The 21,284-nt window shown below is 44.1% G+C and overlaps 3 protein-coding genes across 6 annotated transcripts in view; all 3 read right to left on the bottom strand.

Moving 5' to 3' along the window:
* Window positions 1-21,284, bottom strand: part of LOC308292879 (GTPase IMAP family member 8-like) — a gene marked incomplete at both ends in the record, with an annotated part of 407,153 nt that overhangs the window by 190,445 nt on the left and 195,424 nt on the right. The gene's annotated exons all lie outside the window — the stretch shown is intronic.
* LOC308292295 (chemerin-like receptor 1) lies at window positions 2,518-3,498 on the bottom strand (the record flags this gene model as incomplete). The annotated part of the gene is made up of 1 exon (XM_080734607.1): window positions 2,518-3,498. The coding sequence occupies one exon, from the start codon at window positions 3,496-3,498 to the stop codon at window positions 2,518-2,520; it is 981 nt and encodes a 326-aa protein (XP_080590733.1).
* arid1ab (AT-rich interactive domain 1Ab) overlaps window positions 15,294-21,284 on the bottom strand; it is a 131,775-nt gene continuing 125,784 nt past the window's right edge. For all 4 annotated transcript variants that reach the window (XM_080735904.1, XM_080735905.1, XM_080735906.1 and 1 more), the window contains exons 23-26: window positions 20,807-21,019; window positions 19,832-20,050; window positions 18,846-19,375; window positions 15,294-17,795 (exon numbers count right to left, since the gene is read on the bottom strand). In XM_080735904.1, the coding sequence (XP_080592030.1) occupies window positions 16,976-17,795; window positions 18,846-19,375; window positions 19,832-20,050; window positions 20,807-21,019 (1,782 nt within the window). In that variant the 3' untranslated portion in view covers window positions 15,294-16,975. The remainder of the gene's footprint in view (window positions 17,796-18,845; window positions 19,376-19,831; window positions 20,051-20,806; window positions 21,020-21,284) is intronic.

The following is a 21,284-nucleotide window of genomic DNA, read 5'->3' as shown; positions in this document are numbered from 1 at the left end:
ACAAGCTCAAAACGCATTGCAGCGCATAGATCTGCTATTTTGGCTTCTTTTGCATGAGATACTTGAATGACAAAGTACAACGTAGCAATATGTATATATATGTATATGTTACAGGGTAACTGGGTAACTCAGGGAGACCTAGGTAAGAGCGCTCGTTTTGTAGTTCACCACACACTAATCACCACCAGATGGCGACGCAGCCATTCAATAGTGAAGGCGCTGACGTCACTCGTTTGCGACTCTCTTTCTTTATTTACTAGCCTAGCCTAGCCTAGCCTAGCCTAGCTTAGCCATTAGCTCCATTGTAGTCACTTGGACAGGGCGTTTATCGTGGGCTTGCCCAGGCCTTACGGCCTGGGCATAAATATAACGATTGCATTCACCACGGCTTCGTAACTCTCGCGGCCACTCGCACCTGCGGCGCTCGGGGGCGAAGAGCAGGACCAAGGTCCGCTGGCCTTCGCGCCGCTTGCAATGTCGTGGACAATCGAGTGGCTCCGCCTGGAGGACGTTGTTGTGGCGACCGCTTGTTCCGCCCTGTGCGGCACGGCAAGCGCTCCGTTTCTCTAATTCTCTGAGACGCAAAAAAAACGTGACATATATATGTATACATATGTGGCCCTCTGGAGTGAAGGTGGAAATATAGTGGCCCTCGCCATCATCAAAGTTGCCCACCCCTGATGCAGAGGATTCAAGATTTAAATTAAAATGAAGTGAAAATCAGTTTGAATCTTTTTGTAACTGCCCCTTGGGAGGAAAAAAACATTACAACACTGAGAAGAACCAGACTAATATCCACACAGTGTTATTGTGTGGCTAAGCGAGGCTATCTCTCTTTATCTCCAGCTATTTAATAAACTGGAAAATGTGTTTTCAGGTAGATTGACAATTCTATCCCATCAGGAGAGTACCCTGATTGGATGTAGCCTACATGGCAAAAATCAATAACTGTGTCAAAGGTCATGGGTGGCACCTGTCAGTCATCGTGTCTCTCAATTGTGTGCCTGCTTGGTGTGGTGAAAAAAAATCACTTCCCGGGGCTTGTTTAGAACTTTGGCTCTCAAAGTGGGCCCCCCGAAATCTTTTAACAGAGTAGGTTTAGATAGATGTATTTTCCTGTGTTTAGGTGAATTGTGTGATCTCAGTTAAACTTTGACATTTAAATGTGCGTGAAGCACTTTGATGCCTACCCATCGTTGCTTACCTTCAGGGTCGTCTTGTGGCTCCTACATGACCTTTGAGGCTTCTCCCTCACTGAGGTCACCATGAGGACCCAGTTATGTGCTGACCTTGACTTCAGGACATTCACGAGGCAAAGTGTGCTGTGTGAGCGCAGCCTTTAGAGCAACACTGACCTCAAGTGGTCGCTCAGTGAACTGAACACTAGTAGGCTACTCAGGTTTTCAGTGGCATAAAGTAGCTAAGTAGGCTACATTTACTCAGTCAAGTAGCCTACTGCACCGAAGTGCACTTTCGAGGATGTATTCTTACTTAACTGGAGTATTTATACATTTTTACTTCTAGTCCACAACATCTCAGATTCAACTATTGTACTTTACTACACTACAATTATATTAAAACTTTAGTAGGCCTAGGCCAGATTTAGTAGGCTACTTTATATACAGCTCTGTGTCTAGATAGGGATAAGTTTGCTTTGCAGCAGTGGTGGTTACAGAACATGCCCAGTAGCAGACAAAGTACTCAGTATTTTTGAGTCACTCTTGGACAAATATGACACATTGTGAAAGTTGCTTAGTCAAATAATTGCTTTTAAAAATATTTAAGGATTCAAAAGTATACATTTGAAAGTATATTTATTTTTCCTTTCCTTTTCCTTTCCTTGTAAAAAATATATTTTTGTTGACATTTTCAAAAATAGTTGTGTTTTAAAAGTAGACATAAAAACCTGGCACAACCATGCTACAGAAACAGACGATCTAACACATATTTCAGGGAAACCTAGATATAATTTAACTATACACAAGTGATCTCAATAACAATCGATACAGTGATTGGCTGGTGCAACTAGGACACAGGTGACTCAAATAAACAATTATCACAGGAAAGATAATCATAATAACCAAACAACCTTGCAGTAGTTACAAGTAAAGACTAGACATACTGCAGCCTGCAGCCTAGACATACATAAAAAAGGTAGACGCCTCCTTCGGCTCTGGGGCGTGTGTCTTGGAGGATAGCCAATTTGTACAAGACTGTATGGCTGCAGGTGTGGAGTCACCATTGAAGTCCCGGAAAACATGCGCTGCGATTGGCCAGTAGTCACTTTGAGTGGCTTTTGGCACTTCCATACTTCCGCTGAAGTGTGGAGGTCACGTGACATCCGGCCCTGTGTGGAGGTGTGAGGTACTCCATGTGTCTGCAGATAGACGTTACTCAGTAATTTACAAAATGTAGAGTGTGCATCAGCATCATATGCCTGCCCAACAAAACCAATGGCCAACACAAAATGTATTTTTTTTTTTTCTGAAAAAAATAAATTTACAGTTGTGCTTACAGTTACACCTGTGCCTCAGAAAAGGAATCTTTGCTATGACTGGTGATCCCTGCATTTGTAGAAGTGTTGGTCTGAGGCAGCTCTTCAGCGAAGGCTTTCTCCAACACTTTCAGGACAGACCTGCGAAACACGTTGAAATCCTGGCCCATGAACATGTACAAGAGCGGGTTCAGGCAGCTGTTGAGAAATGCCAGGCAGGTGGCTATGGGTAACCCAATGTTGAACAGCACGTTCCTCACTGTTTCACTGAGATATTCCCCCACCAACGCAAATAATTCTATGATGCAAAGGGGCGCCCAGCACAGGAAAAAAACTGTGATAACAGCTGCTATGATTTTTAAGGGGCGACCTGAGTGGCTGGCCAGCAAGCGATTCCTCCTCAACCGGTAGATGATGACAGAATTGCAGGAGACGATGACGGTGAAAGGGACCACGAATCCCATGAGGATGTGAGTGATTATCATGGCCCTATGCCCAAACAAGTCAAGTTCAAAGTTGCAACTGATGGTGGTGTCATTGTCACGTGTGTCCCTAAAGATGAAGTGAGGAGAACTGAGAGCCAAGGCCAGCAGCCAGACACCCAGACTCACCCAAGACGCCTTTCTGACACTGTGGTGGTTCTGGGCCCACACTGGCCACACCACACATACACATCTGTCAACACTGATGACCATCAGAATGAAGACGCTGGCAAAACTGTTCAGAAAGAGAACTGTAGGACACAGTTTGCACATGAATTTGCCAAAAGGCCAGTGGTCGTCCATAGCTGTTTGTGCTATTATCAGGGGCAGGGACGCTGCAACGAGGAAGTCGGCCACGGCGAGGTTGAGATACCAAACAGTGTTGATGGTTTTCTTCATTTTGAAGCCTATCACCCAGATGACAACACCGTTCCCCAACACGCCGAGCACAAAGACCAGGCTGTAAATGGTGAGAGACACGATCTTGAGGACAGTTTGTTCATCTTCACCAGACAGATCCATGGTTTCATTGTGATAGACAGCAGTTGTGGTCATATTCTCCATCGTCCTAAAAAATATAATAACAAAACAAAGGTACATGCTTTGTTTTATCACACCATTAATTGTCTTAATTCCTGGGTAGAGCTCGTAACACTCCATAAGCATTCATAGATGCCGAAAAAACTGATGATGAAACATTTCACACAACATTTACAATCCTTAATTAGAGGCAGTGAGAGATTATAAAGAAAATCACACCTAGTGTAAAGTGAGCGGTGCTTATGCGTTAATTGCATTAATCGTCCCGTGAAGCTTGGCCAATGTGACCCTAGGGCTCTATTTTGATTGTCTTAAGTACCAGCTCTTATGCCTTAACTTAAAGGCCTGTCCATACTGTTTCTGACCACTGAACCTTTCATCCGAAGGGTCCGATTTAACTACAACATTACATCACTCGCATCTTCTGAAAAGCATTACGCCGAATTAGAGTTTGGAAAGCTGCACGTTGGAAAGTCGGAACTCTCCAACGAAAAGTTCGGTGGTCGGAGACAGTATGGACAGGCCTTTAGGTTAAGGCAGGGGTCGGCAACCCAAAATGTTGAAAGAGCCATTTTGGACCAAAAAAACCCAAAACAAATCTGTCTGGAGCCGCAAAAAATTATAAAAGCCTTATCGTCGTTGTCGGGTGGAAACCTTGTATGTCCAAAACTTCGTTTTGTATTTATCATTTTAAAAAATGAACTAAACTAGTGAAAACAGCCGATCTACAAGCACACAACGCCTCGCACAGCGAGGCGTTGTGTGCTTGTAGATCTGCTGTTTTCACTACTTTTGTGCGTCAGTCTTGTATGATGAAGCAGGGCTTTACTTTGCGAAAAAAAAACATACAAAGTTGAAACTTGGAGATACAAGGTTTCTGCCCGAAAGTGACGATAAAAAAATTGTTAAAACAAAAAATACTTTGTCCATTTTCATACATTTTTGAAAAAGCTCCAGGGAGCCACTAGGGCGGCGCTAAAGAGCCGCATGCGGCTCTAGAGCCGCGGGTTGCTGACCCCCGCCTTAACTTAAAGGCCTGTCCATACTGTTTCTGACCACTGAACCTTTCATCCGTAGGGTCCGATTTAACTACAACATTACATCACTCGCGTCTTCTGAAAAGCATTACGCCGAATTAGAGTTTGGAAAGCTGCACGTTGGAAAGTCGGAACTCTCCAACGAAAAGTTCGGTGGTCGGAGACAGTATGGACAGGCCTTTAAGGCATAAGATCTGGTACTTTAGACAATCAAAATGCAGCCCTATGTGTACAAACAGACACCAATTGACCAATAACAGTCAAGACAGATGCGTGACAGATACAGACAAAGCCAGATGTAGGAACGGTAAAAAGGAAAGAAGAATAGATACCTGTAATCCTGTATCAATGTATTGCAGTTATGTCATAAGTGTCTTCTTCAGACTGTGGACAGTGAACACTGAAGAGCTCTTATGAAGGTTTGATGAAATGTCTGACGTCATGTCAGTCGTGCGCAGGGGAGGGCTAAAGGAGAACTCATTCTGAGAATGTGTTTATAGGCTATGTGTTATTATTACAATGAGTAATTAGTGTGGTTGCCAGGGCAACCACATTATTACTCTGGGGAATTTTGCATTTTTCAAAACTCTTAGTCTCATTGACTTGAATGGGAAACTCCATATATAGTGAGTAACTTTTATGACGTAACTTTTCCCATTGACTTTGAATGGGAAACTCCATATATAGTGAGTAACTTTTATGACGTAACTTTTCCCATTGACTTTGAATGGGAAACACCATATATAGTAAGGTAACTTTTTTATGCAACCACACTCGCAATTTCCCAAATTGCAATTTCTCTAGTTATAAACATAGGCTATGTTTATAATTACTCATTGTAATAATAACACAAAACTAGAAAGATGCAATTCTGGGAAATTGCGAGTGTTGCTGACATGACAGGGAGAAAGGAATGCTTTTAGGCTATTTTCTATCTACAGAGGTAAGTCATTTTCCGTTTGTTTGTAATAGTTGTAGGCTAGAAAGAGAGAGAGAGAAATGGTCGAGTGAGCTCCACTTTGTATTGTGAGTAAGACGGGACCTGTGTTGCATTGCCGATTAAAATATAATCTCTTTAGGCCTAAGCCTATTTATTAAACCACAATCGAATGTTGTTTACTTGCATAATGGGGACACTTTTTTTTAATTGTAGTTTTTTTTTCTTCTTTTTTTTTTTTTTGGACTGGTCCCCCTCAGCAATGGCGCTGGTTTTGTAGGCCGATAACTCCAAATCGGCCTACAAAACGTCATACGCACGTTCCTTTCTATCTGTCTGTCAATTTGCAATGGCAAATAAATAAAGTTTCCCCAGGACTATAATGTGTTGCCCTGTTGGGCAACCACACTAATAATTAATTAAATACAACTAAAATGCACAGAACAATGCACGCACGAATAACATCTTTGAGCTTTCATGTGATTCATGTCAGCCATGATGGTGCAGATATATTAGTGACAAGCTACAGTTGGACTCGAGCCAAGGATCTGATCCAGGTTGGTGAGACTAAACAGTTTTAGATGCTCACAGGTGTCCAATAGGATGATTTTTCTTGGGGCGATGGACCATGTCCTGAGACTATAGCAATCAGTGTCAGAGAGGAGACACTGGGGTTCATGCTGATTCCAAGGAAGACTGATTAGGCCAATATCACATCAAGATTGCCGACCTGCCTGCCTGCCAAGATACATGGAAAGGCCCAGTGGTGGAAAAAAGTACTCACATTGTTTACTTGAGTAAAAGTATCAATACTGCAATATAGAAACACTCCGTTACAAGTAAAAGTCTGGGATTAAAAATGTGCTTGAGTAAAAGTACGAAAGAGTTGGCATCAAAATACACTTAAAAGTAAAAGTACAAAATGTTTGAAAATAGCAGATCTACAAGCTCACAACACGCTGTGATGCGACGCGTTGTGATAGCCAAGGTATAACATCGGTCTGAAGTGGATTAATGTATGTTTTATAATACTAGAAGCGTCTAGTCGGCGACCTGGCCAACTCGGAACAATGTAAATAGGGAATGAATGCCCCGCCTTTTAATTCAAACCCCATTATACCTGTTTTCATAGGACCCGTTTTGACCATCTGTCTGCCTGTGTCCATTTATGCCCATATATGGAGATATCTGTATCTGTCTGTCTGTCTGTCTGCGTCCATTTTATGTCCATATATGGAGATCACTGCAGTTATAGTTCTGGGTCCATTTTATGCCCATATATGGAGATATCTGTCTATCTGCGTCCATTTTATGCCCATATATGGAGTATCTGTCTGTGCCTCCAACTGTGTTGCAGACACAGTGCCGGTTCCCCCTTTAATGCAAACCTTTTTATAATTTAATTTTATGCCCATATATGGAGATCTTTGACCATCTGTTTGCCTCTGTCCATTTATGTCCATATATGGAGATATCTGTATCTGTCTGTCTGCAATCCATTTTATGCCCATATATGGGGGCATTCATTTTATGCCCATATATGGAGAACGCGCGTGCCCGTGGGACGAACGGTTCTCAAGATACGCGGATTACATACATACATACACACTCACAGAGATTTTTTGTTGACTCATGTGGCGTACGTGATGTCAGAGCCTTTTATGAAGTGATGTCACAATGAGTCAGAGCTTTCGCCGATTTCCTCCGGAACAGCCTGATGTCAACAATCAACCCAGCATAAGGAGATTCCGAACGTTTCGCGCCGGTTCGGGAAAACCGCGCGTCGGGTCGGGTCGAGACCCGGCACTGCACTCCGTGCCGCGGCGGGGAGCGCGCGTGCCGAATCTGAAGCCGGTGGGACGAACGGTTCTCGAGATACGCGGATTACAGACACACAGACAGACAGACAGACACGCAGAGACTTCTCGCATTTATAGATAGATAGATAATCATTGATATCTGCTAAGTAACTAGTAACTCAAGTTTTCAAATAATTGTAGTGGAGTAAAAGTACAATATTTGGATCTGAGATGTTAGTGGAGTGGAAGAGAAAGTACATCATTTCTTTCACAAGACTTCACCAGAAAAGGAAACGAAAGTGGAACTGAGGTCCTTGCCACATACGATACGTATTTAAGTGTACTGTAAAGTAAACACCCATGGTGATGAACAGAACTTCCAGATAAACCACAAATCATTGCGAAATGTCTCCAGCCATCTGGTATTTTTTTTAAATGTTGAACAATTTGGGATGTTTTTAACACGAATTCTCTTCTGGGGGTCCCTGGCACAAAACATTTTCAGATGGGGGTCCCCTGCCAATTATATTTCAATTTTAGGGTCCTTCCTTTGCACGGAAACTAAGGTTTGAGAACGTTGTTTTTATTGTTATTATTACTTTTGTATTTCTTGCTAATATAAAGAGCATGTACAAAGTTCAAGATTTAAATTCAAATTAAGTGAAAATATTTCTTAAGATCCGGCCTTTAAATCTGTATTAACTCACTGAACGCCATAAACGTCTTATACGTCTTTGGACCTCGGTGCCATAAACGTCTTTTACGTCTTTTTAATTAATCAAAAGTTTTATCATTTTTTCATAATTGTAATTTCAAAAAAATCGCTCTAGAAGTTGGCCATATGCCTCCGTGACCTGAGCGATACGGCTGATTTGACTGTAGCACCAGTGTAACACAGTCCGGCGGAAAATCGGTATAGCCGAAGATTGGTTCCGGCCGTTTAAATGTTATCTAAAACGTTCGTTTATACACTTTCCCGTGCATCCCTGACGAACTATAAGTACTCAAAAAACGCAGAAAATTCTCAGGATTCCAGCGGTGCCATCCATTCTTCTCTACCTATCCTTGATCGCGATCGCCAGGGTTCCGAAGTGTGTTAGCATGCTAGCTAAAAGGCCTGGCCAAAATGTAAACAACAGGCCCAAACCAAAAAAAAGATGGACGTCTTCTTCCTTCTTCTGTTAGTTGATCAGATAGTAGGAGACCACCCTCTGGTGGTTTTCAAATGGTATTGCACTCCAGATTGCACACAGGGCCCATCACAGCACACACATATGATGATGATCAAGACATCTTACACATGTTCTATTGAAGCCCAAATCTAATGATAGGATATATATATATAAATATACATGTTTTCCTTTGTAAGAGGGGTAGTGTGGCTTTCGATAGAAGCATAGATTTATATATGTAATTTAAGTACAAAATATGATTTTGGCCCCCATAAAAAGGCAAAATTAAGCAAAATGGCTGGCACCAGTTTTGTAGATTTTGAATAAAGGGTGGCATTCACTGAGTTAAGGACCAGTGTTGCACAAAGTCCAAATCTTTGTTTGATAGAAACCTTTTTCTCCTTTATTGTATTAACCAATTGAACCCTAGTGTCCATATTCTGAGAACTTTAGCCAAAAATAGCAGATCTAAAAGCTTGTAGATGGGCTATTTTCGGCAAAGAGGTTTGGTGTAGAAGGGAAAAAAGAGCACACTTAATACAGAGTGAAAGGTCAAGTTTATTAAGTATTGACCGTTCAAGTGGTTAAATATCTGAAAACTCAAATTGACATGAATCCAAAATACACTGACGATTGTGCTGTCAAATGATTAAACTATATGGAATCTATGAAAAGGTCCCTGCTTCATCTCTCCCTCAACTAAGAGGTCCTTGGCCTGAAAACGTTGAAGACCCCTGTACTACGGCATCACTCAAAAGCATCAGAAGTAGCAGATTTGAGCTTGCATGATGCAGTGTGGGATCCCCTTCCACCCCCCAACTACCCATAGAATCCACCAGATTGATGATGAATGAATCGCAGATAGCCTATCTTATTGAGCGGGAACAACAACAGCTTGTGTTTGTGTTCTCACAGTCTCACTACTGGCTGGCAGCCTCATTGTCCCGTACATTACAATGACAATCACATTACAGCCACTACATTTGTGAACGATTGAAATAATACAAACAAGCACGGAGGCAAAGAAAACATAAATAACCACGCTTGATGTTTTATTCATGGGCTTTCGGTTAGATAAACAATAAACTCTCGCGGGGAAACGCGGAGAGCCTTGGCGAGGCAAGCGGGGATAATAGAGCAAGCGGCTTCCTGTGGAGAGGGACATCTTTGTTGGATGTATAATCATTGTGTCTTCACTGTTACCCCGCTTCCAAATAATGTAATATCTGGATCCACAGCGTAATTGTGATGCTGATGTCAGAGACAGGCAATTGGAAAATACTCTCGATGTTGTTTGGAGGATTTAGAGTCAAACAACAGAGCTAACGGCCACGCAGGCCTGGGCCGTGTTTGGTTTATTTGGAGAAAAAAAAAGGATCAGATTTCTGGTCTCATCTGATTATGTTTTTTTGTATTATTATGAGCGCATTTGCCTCTCCGGCGTCTTTGTGTCAATATGCTGCTCAGTTGGAGACTTTCATTCTCGGGGGTCCATCAGGCTTTTTCCTCCATACACACTATACGAACACTATGTCTCCCTGCTCTTCTATTGAGACATTTAGATCGTGTCAAAGGTCAAGTCTCACCTAGAAATAGGATCTGACACAAATTTCGAGATTCAATTTATTCCCTGAGCCAGCAGGCCGGCTCTATTAGCTCAAAAGAAAAAAGAAAGTCCGGGGTAGAAGAGGAAAGTTACTCACCGTTTATTTTGTTAATGTATATTTTGAATTAATGATCCAAATCTAAAGTAAATGGTTAACTGTCAAATAATTGTAATGGAGTCAAAAGTACTTAAAACATTTGCATCTGAGATGTAGTAGAAATAAATAAAAAAAAGTACAAAAAATTAAAAAAGTAAAACACCTCAAAACGTAATTCAATATAATGAGTAAATGTACTTTACACCACAGCTCCAGAAGAACCAAGCCATGACAAACAGACCCGTTAGCCACCTAATTGGCTGAGATTACCAATGAGATGCCTTATGAGTTACCAGGGCTGCCGCATGCGAATGAAAGCCGGGGACAATTTGCATGGGGACGTAATTGAATCGGCAGCAGTGAAGGGAGAGCGCGAGGAGACGTGCCAAGCATTAACGCCAATTGGCTTCCTGAGAGCGAGAGGCTTGAAAAGGCATTTCTTTTAAGTGCAGAGAGAGAGAGAGAGAGAGAGAGAGAGAGAGAGAGAGAGAGAGAGAGAGAGAGAGAGAGAGAGAGAGAGAGAGAGAGAGAGACATCCATGGGTTTGCTCTCTAATTCATGTATAAATTAGAATCCACTTCCCTTTGGCCTTTCCCATCCATCCATCACACTTTCTGTCTGCTTGCTTGGGTGCAGGGAGTTCAGCCTTGAGCTCAATGCTAAGAAAACAAAGGGTAATATCTTGGTGCCTGGGCGGCTTCGATGGAACAGGACCTGAAGGTCCTGGCATGGGATGAGGAGAGTGTGGAAATCATGACATGGGAGAAGACCTCAAGAGGCGACAGTTGGTAGCTACTGTACAGCGGAGTCAGTGCTGCTTGTAATGGGCCGAGACCATAGACATAAAAAGGTCCTTCGACTCTGGGGCGTCCGTCTTGGTTGATAGGCAACTTTTCCAAGACTGAATGGCTGCAGGCGTGGACGCTTCCGCGTGTGTCACAGAAGGGGACGTTCAGTTCAATTGAAGTACTGGAAAACATACGCTGCGATTGGCCAGTAGTCACTTTGAAAGGCAGCGTGCTTTTGGCACTTCCGTACTTCTGCCTATCAAATTTGTCTGGTCTCTCCAATGAACTGCAGCGGCGAAAGAGGTATCTAGGTAAGGGATAAATACTGGCTCCGCGGGGGTTGTTCATATATAACATCCCGACGGACTGATAACTCCCCGAGGCGCCAGCCGAGGGGAGTTATCAGTTCGAAGGGATGTTATATATGAACAACCCCCAAGGAGCCAGTATTTATCCCGCTTATTACCCGGCTACTAAATCAAATTAATAATTTGACTCAAAACTAAAAACAAAACAAAGTATTTCCTTGTTTACAGACGGCTGGAAGTGTTCCACAAGTGTTGCGCTGGGCGTCCTCCCAGCGCGACACGGTCGCCTTGGAAAACAAGGAAGTGCTGATTAGATAAGGTCCATTTTCTGACACTACGTCGTCTATTTCTCGCTTAAAATATTTTTAAAAACATTCTTCAGAGCAACGTTTAGTTGTAAATGTCGCTGTGTGTTTGTTTTCATGGCTGACATGTTGGATACAGCACAAGATTCACGCAGTGCAGCTTGACTGCAGCAGGTGCTCTGAGTCTTTGATTAGCCATCGGTCTGTTATTGAGCCAAGCGGTCTGCTATCCAGAAATAACAGACCTCTGATTTCAGCGCTCGACCAATCAGAATCAAGCATTGAAACAAGCCGGGTAATAACTTTTTATATCTGTGGCCGAGACAGGCTCACAGCACGGCAGGAAAGGCCCTGGAAGGCACCGCCCACACAAAGAAGCTATGAATAGCACTTGGAACATATGAGAAACATGCTTCTCTACAGGGGCGTCTGCTGGGTCATGGCCAATTAAGGTCAGAGAGAGAGAGAAGGATGAGGCTGGCAGGGCACCGTGTCAGGTACCCGGAACTGGTGGCAAGCAAACTGACCCTGTGTGGGAGACAAGCACAGGCATTGAGATGGATTGATTGATTGATCAGACTTCACCTTAGCCCATAGCACTTACCGTAGCACTTGCCCAGCCTCAATGACCATACCTGTGATTTACATGTCGTTTTTTTTTCTCTTACGTTTTTAGTTTACTGAATAGGCGCTAGGTCTAACTACATTTTTCCTTTTCTTAGATTACTATTTCTTTCCTAGTCAGTATCCTGGTGTCAGTGAAGTACAGCCGTAGAGGCAGTTCTGTGTGTGCATTCAGTCTCATGTCATAGTTCTTGTCTAGCTTCCGACTTGGCCTGCACTCTCACACTCTGTTTGCACGATGAATTTATTTGTAGAAATTCTGATATTATGGTAACTACTGATCATTGCATTAGTTTAAAAAAATATCTATTTTCAAAATACAAAATACCTATCTGTATCTCAAACACATTTCTCAGACCAGAAGCCTATTTCTGTATTTGTATTGCGATAAATCCTTTGACCCAGTATTTGTAATTCGTAGCAACATACGTTTTGATGTATTCTCGCCCATCTCTGGTTTACTGTCCCGCGTCCGCCACTGCACCAACCATGACATCAGTTCCTTTGAAAGCCTCTCGAAGCAAAACCCAACTCGTCAACTTTGTCCTTTAGAAGATTAACCTCTGCCCTGAGTCGTGTGCAACTCATTTGTCAGAGCCTGTGAAGACCGTGTAGCCTGGCAGGCTGGTATTGAGCCTCGACGGTGCTGTCTGGGTGTGAATGGCTTGGGACTAATTGCACTCATCCATGCATTCTGTCTGCCTGGTGCTGTCATGCTTAGTCAGTGTCATTGCCACAGTCAGAGACGTATCATTTCAGAAGGGAATCGGGGATAGCTGCAAAAAATACGTTACCCCGTAAGCCCCATTTCTAAAATAACGAAACAGTGGATCTACAAGGCGATCTCAATGATCTCAGCCTTGTAGACCAACTATTTTCGCTATTTGTTTGGGGGCGAAAAGAGAAAATGTTTGCCTGTAATGACATTCCCCAAATTGGGATGCCACGTTGAAAATGGTTCATAAATGAATAATAAAACACCTTGATTGTGATGAAATCAGATGAATCTGCAAAAGAAAACGATTCTGTTTGGGCTCATGCATAAAATAACAATATCCAAAAAATGGCCACCGGTTACATGAAAGGCTAAAGCACCAAGGTTCCAAGAATCTAGAACACAACCAGTTCTAGAACCAAAGTTCTCTTGGTGGGAAAGAGGCCTGAGAGTCCCTGGACCCCACTTTGAGAACCGCTGAGACTCAGTCCAAAACTCACCCAAGTCGCTACACATTCTCGGGTCATGTGATCAATATGTATCGGCCCCATTTCTTTTCATATTCCATCACGATTGGCTATGACTGACCTCCAAAATGTTACAGGCACTGGACTTAAGCCAAACCGGCCTCAGAGATCAGTGGTCAGAGGAGCGCACATTTGGACTCACGGTGGCCCCCGGACCCCATGTTGAGAATCGGGACTCTCTCTTTTCCTGGTGTTTTTCTTCAATCACAATTATTTCAGAAGGTCCAGGGCTCCTGTTTTTGCACGGAATGACCACTAGTGGGGAATGAGAATGAAAGCATCATGGCCTTGTTCCATTTGAACACTGTCCAGAGTTAAGGGGAGACCTTGAAATGTGAAAGTTTGACAAACACTGCTCTAGTGTTATCAAGCGTGGGCGTTAAGTTACAAAAGAAAAACACAAACAGTTAGAATATGGAGGTTTTCTGCCCGACAAGCAATATGGATGTCAATAATATCAGCATGCATGATCCATCAGGAAGCAGAGAGGGATGCGGTGTCTTGGGGCTCAGATGCAGTGACTGTAGGATAATGGAAAGCACAGCGGTGCATTCCATAATGTAAAGGTGGTGTGTCAATGTGTGTGTGCATAATGTGTAAATATCAGCACACTCAGCAAAAACACCACATGGATATACTTTAGTTGAATGTACAAGTCAGGGATTTGCTTTGTTTTCATTTCCAACTGGTTTCTCATCTGGAAGAAAAATATATAAAAACAAATATACAGCTTTATATATCCCCTTGTCCGGCGTTGACGCGATTGTTGCACTGACAACGTGTTGTTTTGTGGCGTGTCAATCAGCGGTGGTTGTTTAAGGATATTTTGCTTATCACAATAATATCATGAATGCCAATTTTGAGATTTTGGTCACAATAATCGTGACATGAAATTGTCATATTGTCCCATCCCTCGACAGGACTTCGGTCCTTCGCTTGCACTATAGTAGTACTCATAATAGTCTAAGTACTTTGTCATGTTGGTGAGGACATCAGGCATGTCCATGTCTGTACATTTCACACAGACAGAATATCTTTGCTTAATAGCTACTGTATTGATTTTAAAATCATTGATGTGTATCGTGTCACTGTTAAAACGTAACCCCCCTAATAGATAATAAAATGACTAAAGGCTATACAGACATCAGATAGGAGGAGAATAATTAATAAATGAACAGCCAACATCTTACGAAGATTTCATGTACATTTATTCTTAACACGTGGAACATATAGTATAAAGATTTTCATACTGAATAAATGATATTCATTAAGCCAAAAAAAGGAAAAAGAGGAATTTACATCAAGGGGGTTTTTAGCTACATGGTCTGAAATACAAATATGCAGAATCCGCAACACTGAAGAAAAAAAAAAAAAAAAAACGAACAAAAAAAGAACAAATTAAAATAAAACAAAATCAAATGGTTTCTTCATCAAGGTCTATAGCTTGTTTGTGACAAAGAAGAGTTCAAATGGAGCCGCAGATATAGATGTGATTCTTTTTCGTTGTGTTTGTTTATGCTTTCGTCGTGTCGTCGTTATATTTCTCTTACAACCTGTAACTGGAGATCGATACAGAAAACTTGATCTTGTGTGTGTGTGTTGTGGGTTTGGTTGGGGGAGTGGTGGGGTGGGGTGGGGTGGGGGGGTTGCACGGGAGAGCAGCAGCGCACCCCGGTGGCCAGACGAAGACGAGCAGGGTGAGGAGGTCAGAGGGAAAGAGGGATGAGGAGGGAGGGGTCGTGTAAATCAGTGGTTCTCAAACTTTGACATTTTGAAGGTCTCCCCTTAACTCTGACCGTGTACAAATGGAACCAAATGGACCCTGACGGGTCCATTTGGTTCCATTTGTACACTGTCAGAGTTACAGACTTGTAAGGGTCAATTTAGACCCACATAAAGAAATCTAGACTCTTCTCGAAATCCTCTTTGAGAACCACGGGTGTAAATCACAAACGCGGGAAAAGCTTCAGTGAGCGTAAACTCCAGAGAAGGGAACTTAATGAAGCGTCAACTCCCGAGAGGGAACAACACACACAAATGCGTTTATTATTTGTTCCCTCTCGGAAGTTACGCAGAGTGACTTTTTCTTCTTTTGCACTGCTCGGCGGGCGACGACCTCGATGCGGGCGAAACTTTCACTTGAACGTGACCATTTCAAAATTCGTCGGGAGGTTTTTAGAAAAAAACGCAACAGAAGGAAGGTGGAAAAAAAGGGGGGAGGAAGGGAGAGAGAAAGAGAGAGAGAGAGAAAGAGGTGTAATGTACATGGTAATATATACACTGCAGCCTGGGTTTCTGCATTCTAAAGAGTCTAGGACGAGATCCTAAAAACGAGGTTTTGTCCTAAAAACGAGGTGACTTTCTTTCATTTAAGGGACAAAGTCATACAATCAAGGAAGTTTAAGAAGAGGTCGGGGTGTTGTAAGGTTTCTCCGTTTTTAAACTTTGGGGGGAAAGCCGTTTTTGTTTAGTTTTTTTTTCTCGTTTTTTTTCTTTCTTCCGTTATTTCTCTCTTCGTAACATTTTAACTAAAATGAAAAGTTTTTAAAAACTACAGTTTTTATTTTATTTTTTCCCCTGCTGCCAAGCCAGCCTCAGTGTGAAACAGTATTTATTACAGTATGTATACAGTTTTTTTTTTTTTCCTTTTTCGTTTTTTCTCTCGTTTTTTTACTTTTTAAAGGTGTACAGTACAAGAAAAAGTTTTCCTACAATCTACTGCACAGGCCTCCCCATCATCGTCTGTTCACAGCCAAATAGCCTGGTTCCTTGTCAAAGGGGCCGAGTAATATAAGATTCCAAGTTTTACAGCAATTATACCACACCAGAGTTTCCGTGAGTTTCTAGTTAATTTAGCCTCCAAAAAACATGAACCAAGACATTGTTTTTTCTTTTTCCTTTTTCGCCCCCATAAAAACCACTCCCCCTGTTCAACCACCAGGGGGAGTGTGGGTGGGGTGGGGCGACAACACCGGGGCGCACACACCAACATTACCCCCCCCCCCCCAAATTCACTGTAAACGAGACAGCAACTTTGGTTACAGTTTTTATGTTTTGTTTTCTTCTTTTTCTGAAGGTTTTTCTTTTTCATTAAAAAAAGAAAGGAAAAAAAATAGGTGTCCTTTTTTTTTTCTCTCCGCAGGGGGCAGCGCGAACTCTCTCCTTAAAAACCCGGGTCCCGATTTATCGTTCCGCTTCTCTTCCCACCCCCACCACCACAATCACCACTAGCCGGACGATTTTTAAAATCCACAGCGAGCGACTTCATGATATTCCTTCCTTTCAGGTTGGGGAAGCAGGGCTTTTAAACAAGAGACAGTGGAATCCGAGGTGATTTTGCATAAATAAAAAACAAAAAACAAAAAAACAAACAAAAAAATAACAGGACAAAAGTTTTTATTTCCGCTCAAGTCTTCTTCACTCACACACACACGCAACAACAGACACTCAACAAACGAAAGAAAGAGTGGGGGGGGAAGTGGGAGAGAAGAAAGAGGGGTGTTTTGGGGTGTCGGGGTCAACGGAAAGAAACCCCCAGCGGCCGTCACGAGCGGCCGACGAGGAAGAGTACGTCACAGATCACGCGCGACACCAGCGAGTTCATGAGGGGCGACACCGAGATGTCCAGCAGCCGCGACTCGTACAGCGTGAACTCCGAGCGGTTCTCCTCCACCTTGGCCAGGGCGTGCAGGGCGCGCGCCGCCCGCCGCATCATGTCCACGCTGGTGGGCTCCGGCCCCACCACCGGCCCCTGTCCGCCCCCCAGCGCCCCCTGCTGCTGGCTCTGCTGGAACTGCGCCGCCGCCAGGCTGTCCTCCAGGAAGCCCAGCAGGTTGCCCACGCTGGCCTTCTGCACGGCGATGGCGCGCGCCGCCACGCCGTCGCCACCCGCCGCCAGGTTGGCGAGCAGCACCACCGCCATCTCGCGGCACACCGCCTGCCGCCGCTCGCCCACCGCGCGCACCAGCGAGCCGTAGAGCCTCTCCAGGCGGCTGTGCGGCGGCGTGGCCAGGATCAGGTCCACGTTGTTGTCCTGGATGCTGAGCTTGCTGAGCGTCTCCAGGACGAGGCGCTGCGGCGAGAGCGAGCCGGCGGGGCCCGCCAGGCTGGGGAAGGGGTCCAGGGCCTCGGCCGAGGGGCACACGGCCCAGTGGAGCAGGCCGTCCAGCAGCGGCAGGCAGATGCTCTCGGGGTAGAGGCCCAGGTCCAGCTGGCCAGAGATGTTGGCCAGCGTCACCAGCGTGTTCTCGCGCAGCGCCTCCAGGCAGTCCCACCACCACTCGTCGCGCTCGCACGACACGCCCTCGTCCTCCTCCGTGTCCTCCTTCTCGTAGGTGACGGGCGCCTGTTTGCGTTCAGGATGCCTGCGTGGGAGAGGGGGGTGAGAGAGAGGGGTGCGTCAGTTAAGTCAGATTCCGGCGCCGCAGCAACGGGCTGCATCTGCGACGTGACGTGAGCTTGTATGTCTGCTGTTAAACCGGAAGTGTGGTCCGAATAATCTCCAGTAAACTCCCGCGGAAACAGGTGGATATATACCGTTGTGCTCAGAATTATTCAACTCCCCCCTATAAATCTGGTTTATTGGCTAATTTCACAAACTGTCAAATGAATGAAATACATGAATCAGACAAGAACAATGTAAATAGCTCAACAAAAATTATATTTGTAGTGTTTTTTCCAGATTCAATGCCAAATTCCACTTTCAATGCCACTTTCACTTTCAATTATTCAACTCTTAAGCACACCTGAAAACATCTGTAATCAACTGCAATCGACTAATCAATGGCTTAAATAGTTGCATCGGATGTGCAACCGGGCCTGACTAGAAGTTTGTTGACTTGTTGACTGGTCAGAGCGGTTAGAAACATAGTCTAAGGAATGGTCAGAAAAGTTTGCTTTGTAAAAAAAGGAAAAGATACAAAACTATTGCAAAGGCACTGAATGTTCCAAAAAGTAAAGTTTTAAGCATAGTTCACAAGTTTTAAGTTAAAAGGACAGTGGCTACACTAATAACCCTAATTTTCAGAGGGCTTGAATACTTTTGAGCACAATGGTATGAATGAATGAATGAATGAATGAATGAATGAATGAATGATTTCATTTTAGTGTCATGCCCATCATGGGATTATACGACAAAGTTGTTGTCTTTTCAGACAAAGTTACAATATTCATAAGTAAATATGAAAAAAACAATCAAGTCTTAAACCCATGATTATTCATGGGTTGCATTTGTAGTCCTAAACCGGCCATATTGAGGACCAACACAGGTGTTCAATTTGTCTGATTGGCATAGAACTAATGTTCTACCTTAATCAAAAAACCTGTGTTGGTCCTCAAAATGGCTGGTGTAGGACTACAAATGCAACCCATGAATAGATCACTAAGCAACCGTCCCGTAACCCTGCATACAGTACCTGTGGTGCAGCAGTACCAGGCGTCCCAGCAGCAGCAGCAGCCCGGGGTGCTTGGACATCTCCTCGTCGTTGCCGGGCACAAAGGACAGCGAGCGCACGATGTTGGACACGCAGACGCAGCGGCGCGCCAGCGAGTCCTGCCAGTCCGTCAGCACGCTGAGCGGCGTCTCGTCCTTGCTGTGCGGCTCGTCCTCCAGGATCTTGAGGTTGCGGCGGGGCTGGTGGCCCTGCGGAGGCTCCGACACGGCCGTCCTGCTGAACAGGAACTTGCCGTTCTCCTTGGCCGCCTCCTCCGTCACCGAGCCGGGCCGCGCCGAGAGCACGTCGTCGATGGTGGCCACCACCACCGGAGGAGCGCCCAGCGGGGGCGACGATGAGGATTTCTGAGATTCCGAAGAAGACGACGATGACTGTTGTTGTTGATGTTGTTGTTGTTGCCGGGGCTCGTCTCGTGTGGCGCTGCTTGCCGTCTTGGCTCCTCCTCCTCCTCCTCGCTCTGGGGTTTCCGTCGACGCTGCCGCCTCGGAGGCCTGTCGAGATCGGGAGATTTCAGTTGGTTAATTGTGGTATGAATCAGTGTTTCTCAAACTTTCAAGTTTCAAGGCCTCCCCTTTACTCTGACAATATACAAATGACTTGTATGGGTCCATTTAGACCCCCAAAAGGAACCCACAGAGTCCCTGGAATCCACTTTGCGAAACACTGGTATGAATAATTGACAGTTTGGCATTGAAGACTTAACAAAATGTGCACTATTTATTTCAAAAGGAACAGGGCAGAAATAAAATGCTAAAAGAAATGACTGACAATCAAAAAATAAATGAAGCACAGGCCCGAATTTGAATAATCTTATACTCTCAAAAATAGTGCAGCGACGCACAGATGCAACAGAAGACGATCGTGCAAACAAATGTACCGCGCCGATCTCAAACTCTAACTGCAATCAGTCGATTATATGCAATAAAGAACATTTCCATCAAGCCTACCGTCTGGGGTGCGTTCGAGGTGTTCTTGCGGCTCTCGCCGGCCGCCGTCGTTCGTTTGCGGGCGTTGAGGAGGTGCTGGCGGCTCTCGAAGTGGGTCTGGATGTGCTCGGTGGTGTCTCCACCGCCGATGCTCCAGTGGATCAGGCCGCTGTCGAAGCTCTGCCTCTGGCCCAGCTTGGACGAGTGGCTACCCAGGAAGGGGTTCTTCTTACGCACCAGCTGGATGTGGAGGAGATTTGAATTGATCAGAACAGTGGTTCTCAAACTTTAAAATGTCAAGGTCTCCCCTTAACTCTGACAGTGTACAAATGACCCTAACGGGTTCATTTCGTTCCATTTGTACACTGTTAGAGTTACAGACTTGTATGGGTCCAATTTAGACTCCCCTAAAGGAACCCAGAAAGTCCCAGGAATCCACTTTGAGAACTACACTGGTTCGGGACCCATTTGTTGGTCGCGGACACATTTTTATGGGTGCCTTAATTTTTGTTTTCTACTTTTTGTTTTTCATTATTATTTCAAAACATAAAAAAAATAAAAAAATAAATGTCTAAGAAGTTGTGAAAATAGCCGATCTGCAAGCTCACAACGCGGCACAATCTGCTATTTTGTGTAGATCTGCTATTTTCACTACTTCTTAGTCCTGGGAAATAGTCTAATCTCTCTTTTGGTTCACAAGCTAAATGTTTTGGGAACCACTGGATTAGACGTTACGTTTAAACGGAAAAGAAGAACGCGTGGCATACATGCTTCTCACCGAAAAGAGAAACAATTAAGTCAGATGTCAGATATTATTTTACCGACTTTACCACAACTGACACACAAAACGTTAACAAAGAACAAGCGTCAGGTATATTCAATGACATAGAACACAAGCAACCGTGCTATTACCCAACATATTTGAAAGCCCTTTTCTTCCCAAGAAGAGGATGACTGCTAAAGTGCTCTTTATGGCCAAGAGGGGTATTTCATTACCTTGATGGGGAGTTTATCAAACTTGCTGGCCTGTTTGAGCTTTTCCACAGGGGGAGCGTCGGCCTCCGGGGTGGAGGAGGCCGGTGGAGGCTCCTGGACAGGAGGGGACGACGAGGAGGCGGGCTCTCCTTTCCTCTCCTCCTTGGATGGAGAAGGAACCGACTTGGCCGTGTCCACAGCCTCCTCCTCCTCCTCTTCCTTCTCCTGCTTCACCTGAGTAGACAGTGAAAATAAATCAGTGAAATGGCATCACAAACACGCCATCAGCAATTGATATTATACGACAGTATACACTTGAACCCAGCCCTGTGCAGAAACAGATACGTATTTTCATTTTAACTGTCATGTAAATTCGTCATATCTTGTATGATATCTATGAATCAACATGGAAGAAGCTCAAATAGATTCTTTTAAATTCTTGAACCCATTAACTCATACCCTGCCAAAAAATATGTTTCTATGATAAAAACGTCTTTAA

This window comes from Nannobrachium achirus (assembly GCF_963921795.1).
Source record: "Nannobrachium achirus genome assembly, chromosome: 10".
Taxonomy (NCBI): Eukaryota; Metazoa; Chordata; class Actinopteri; order Myctophiformes; family Myctophidae; genus Nannobrachium; species Nannobrachium achirus.
Note: the sequence above shows the minus strand (reverse complement) of the source record. Positions and strands in the feature narration are given on the sequence as shown.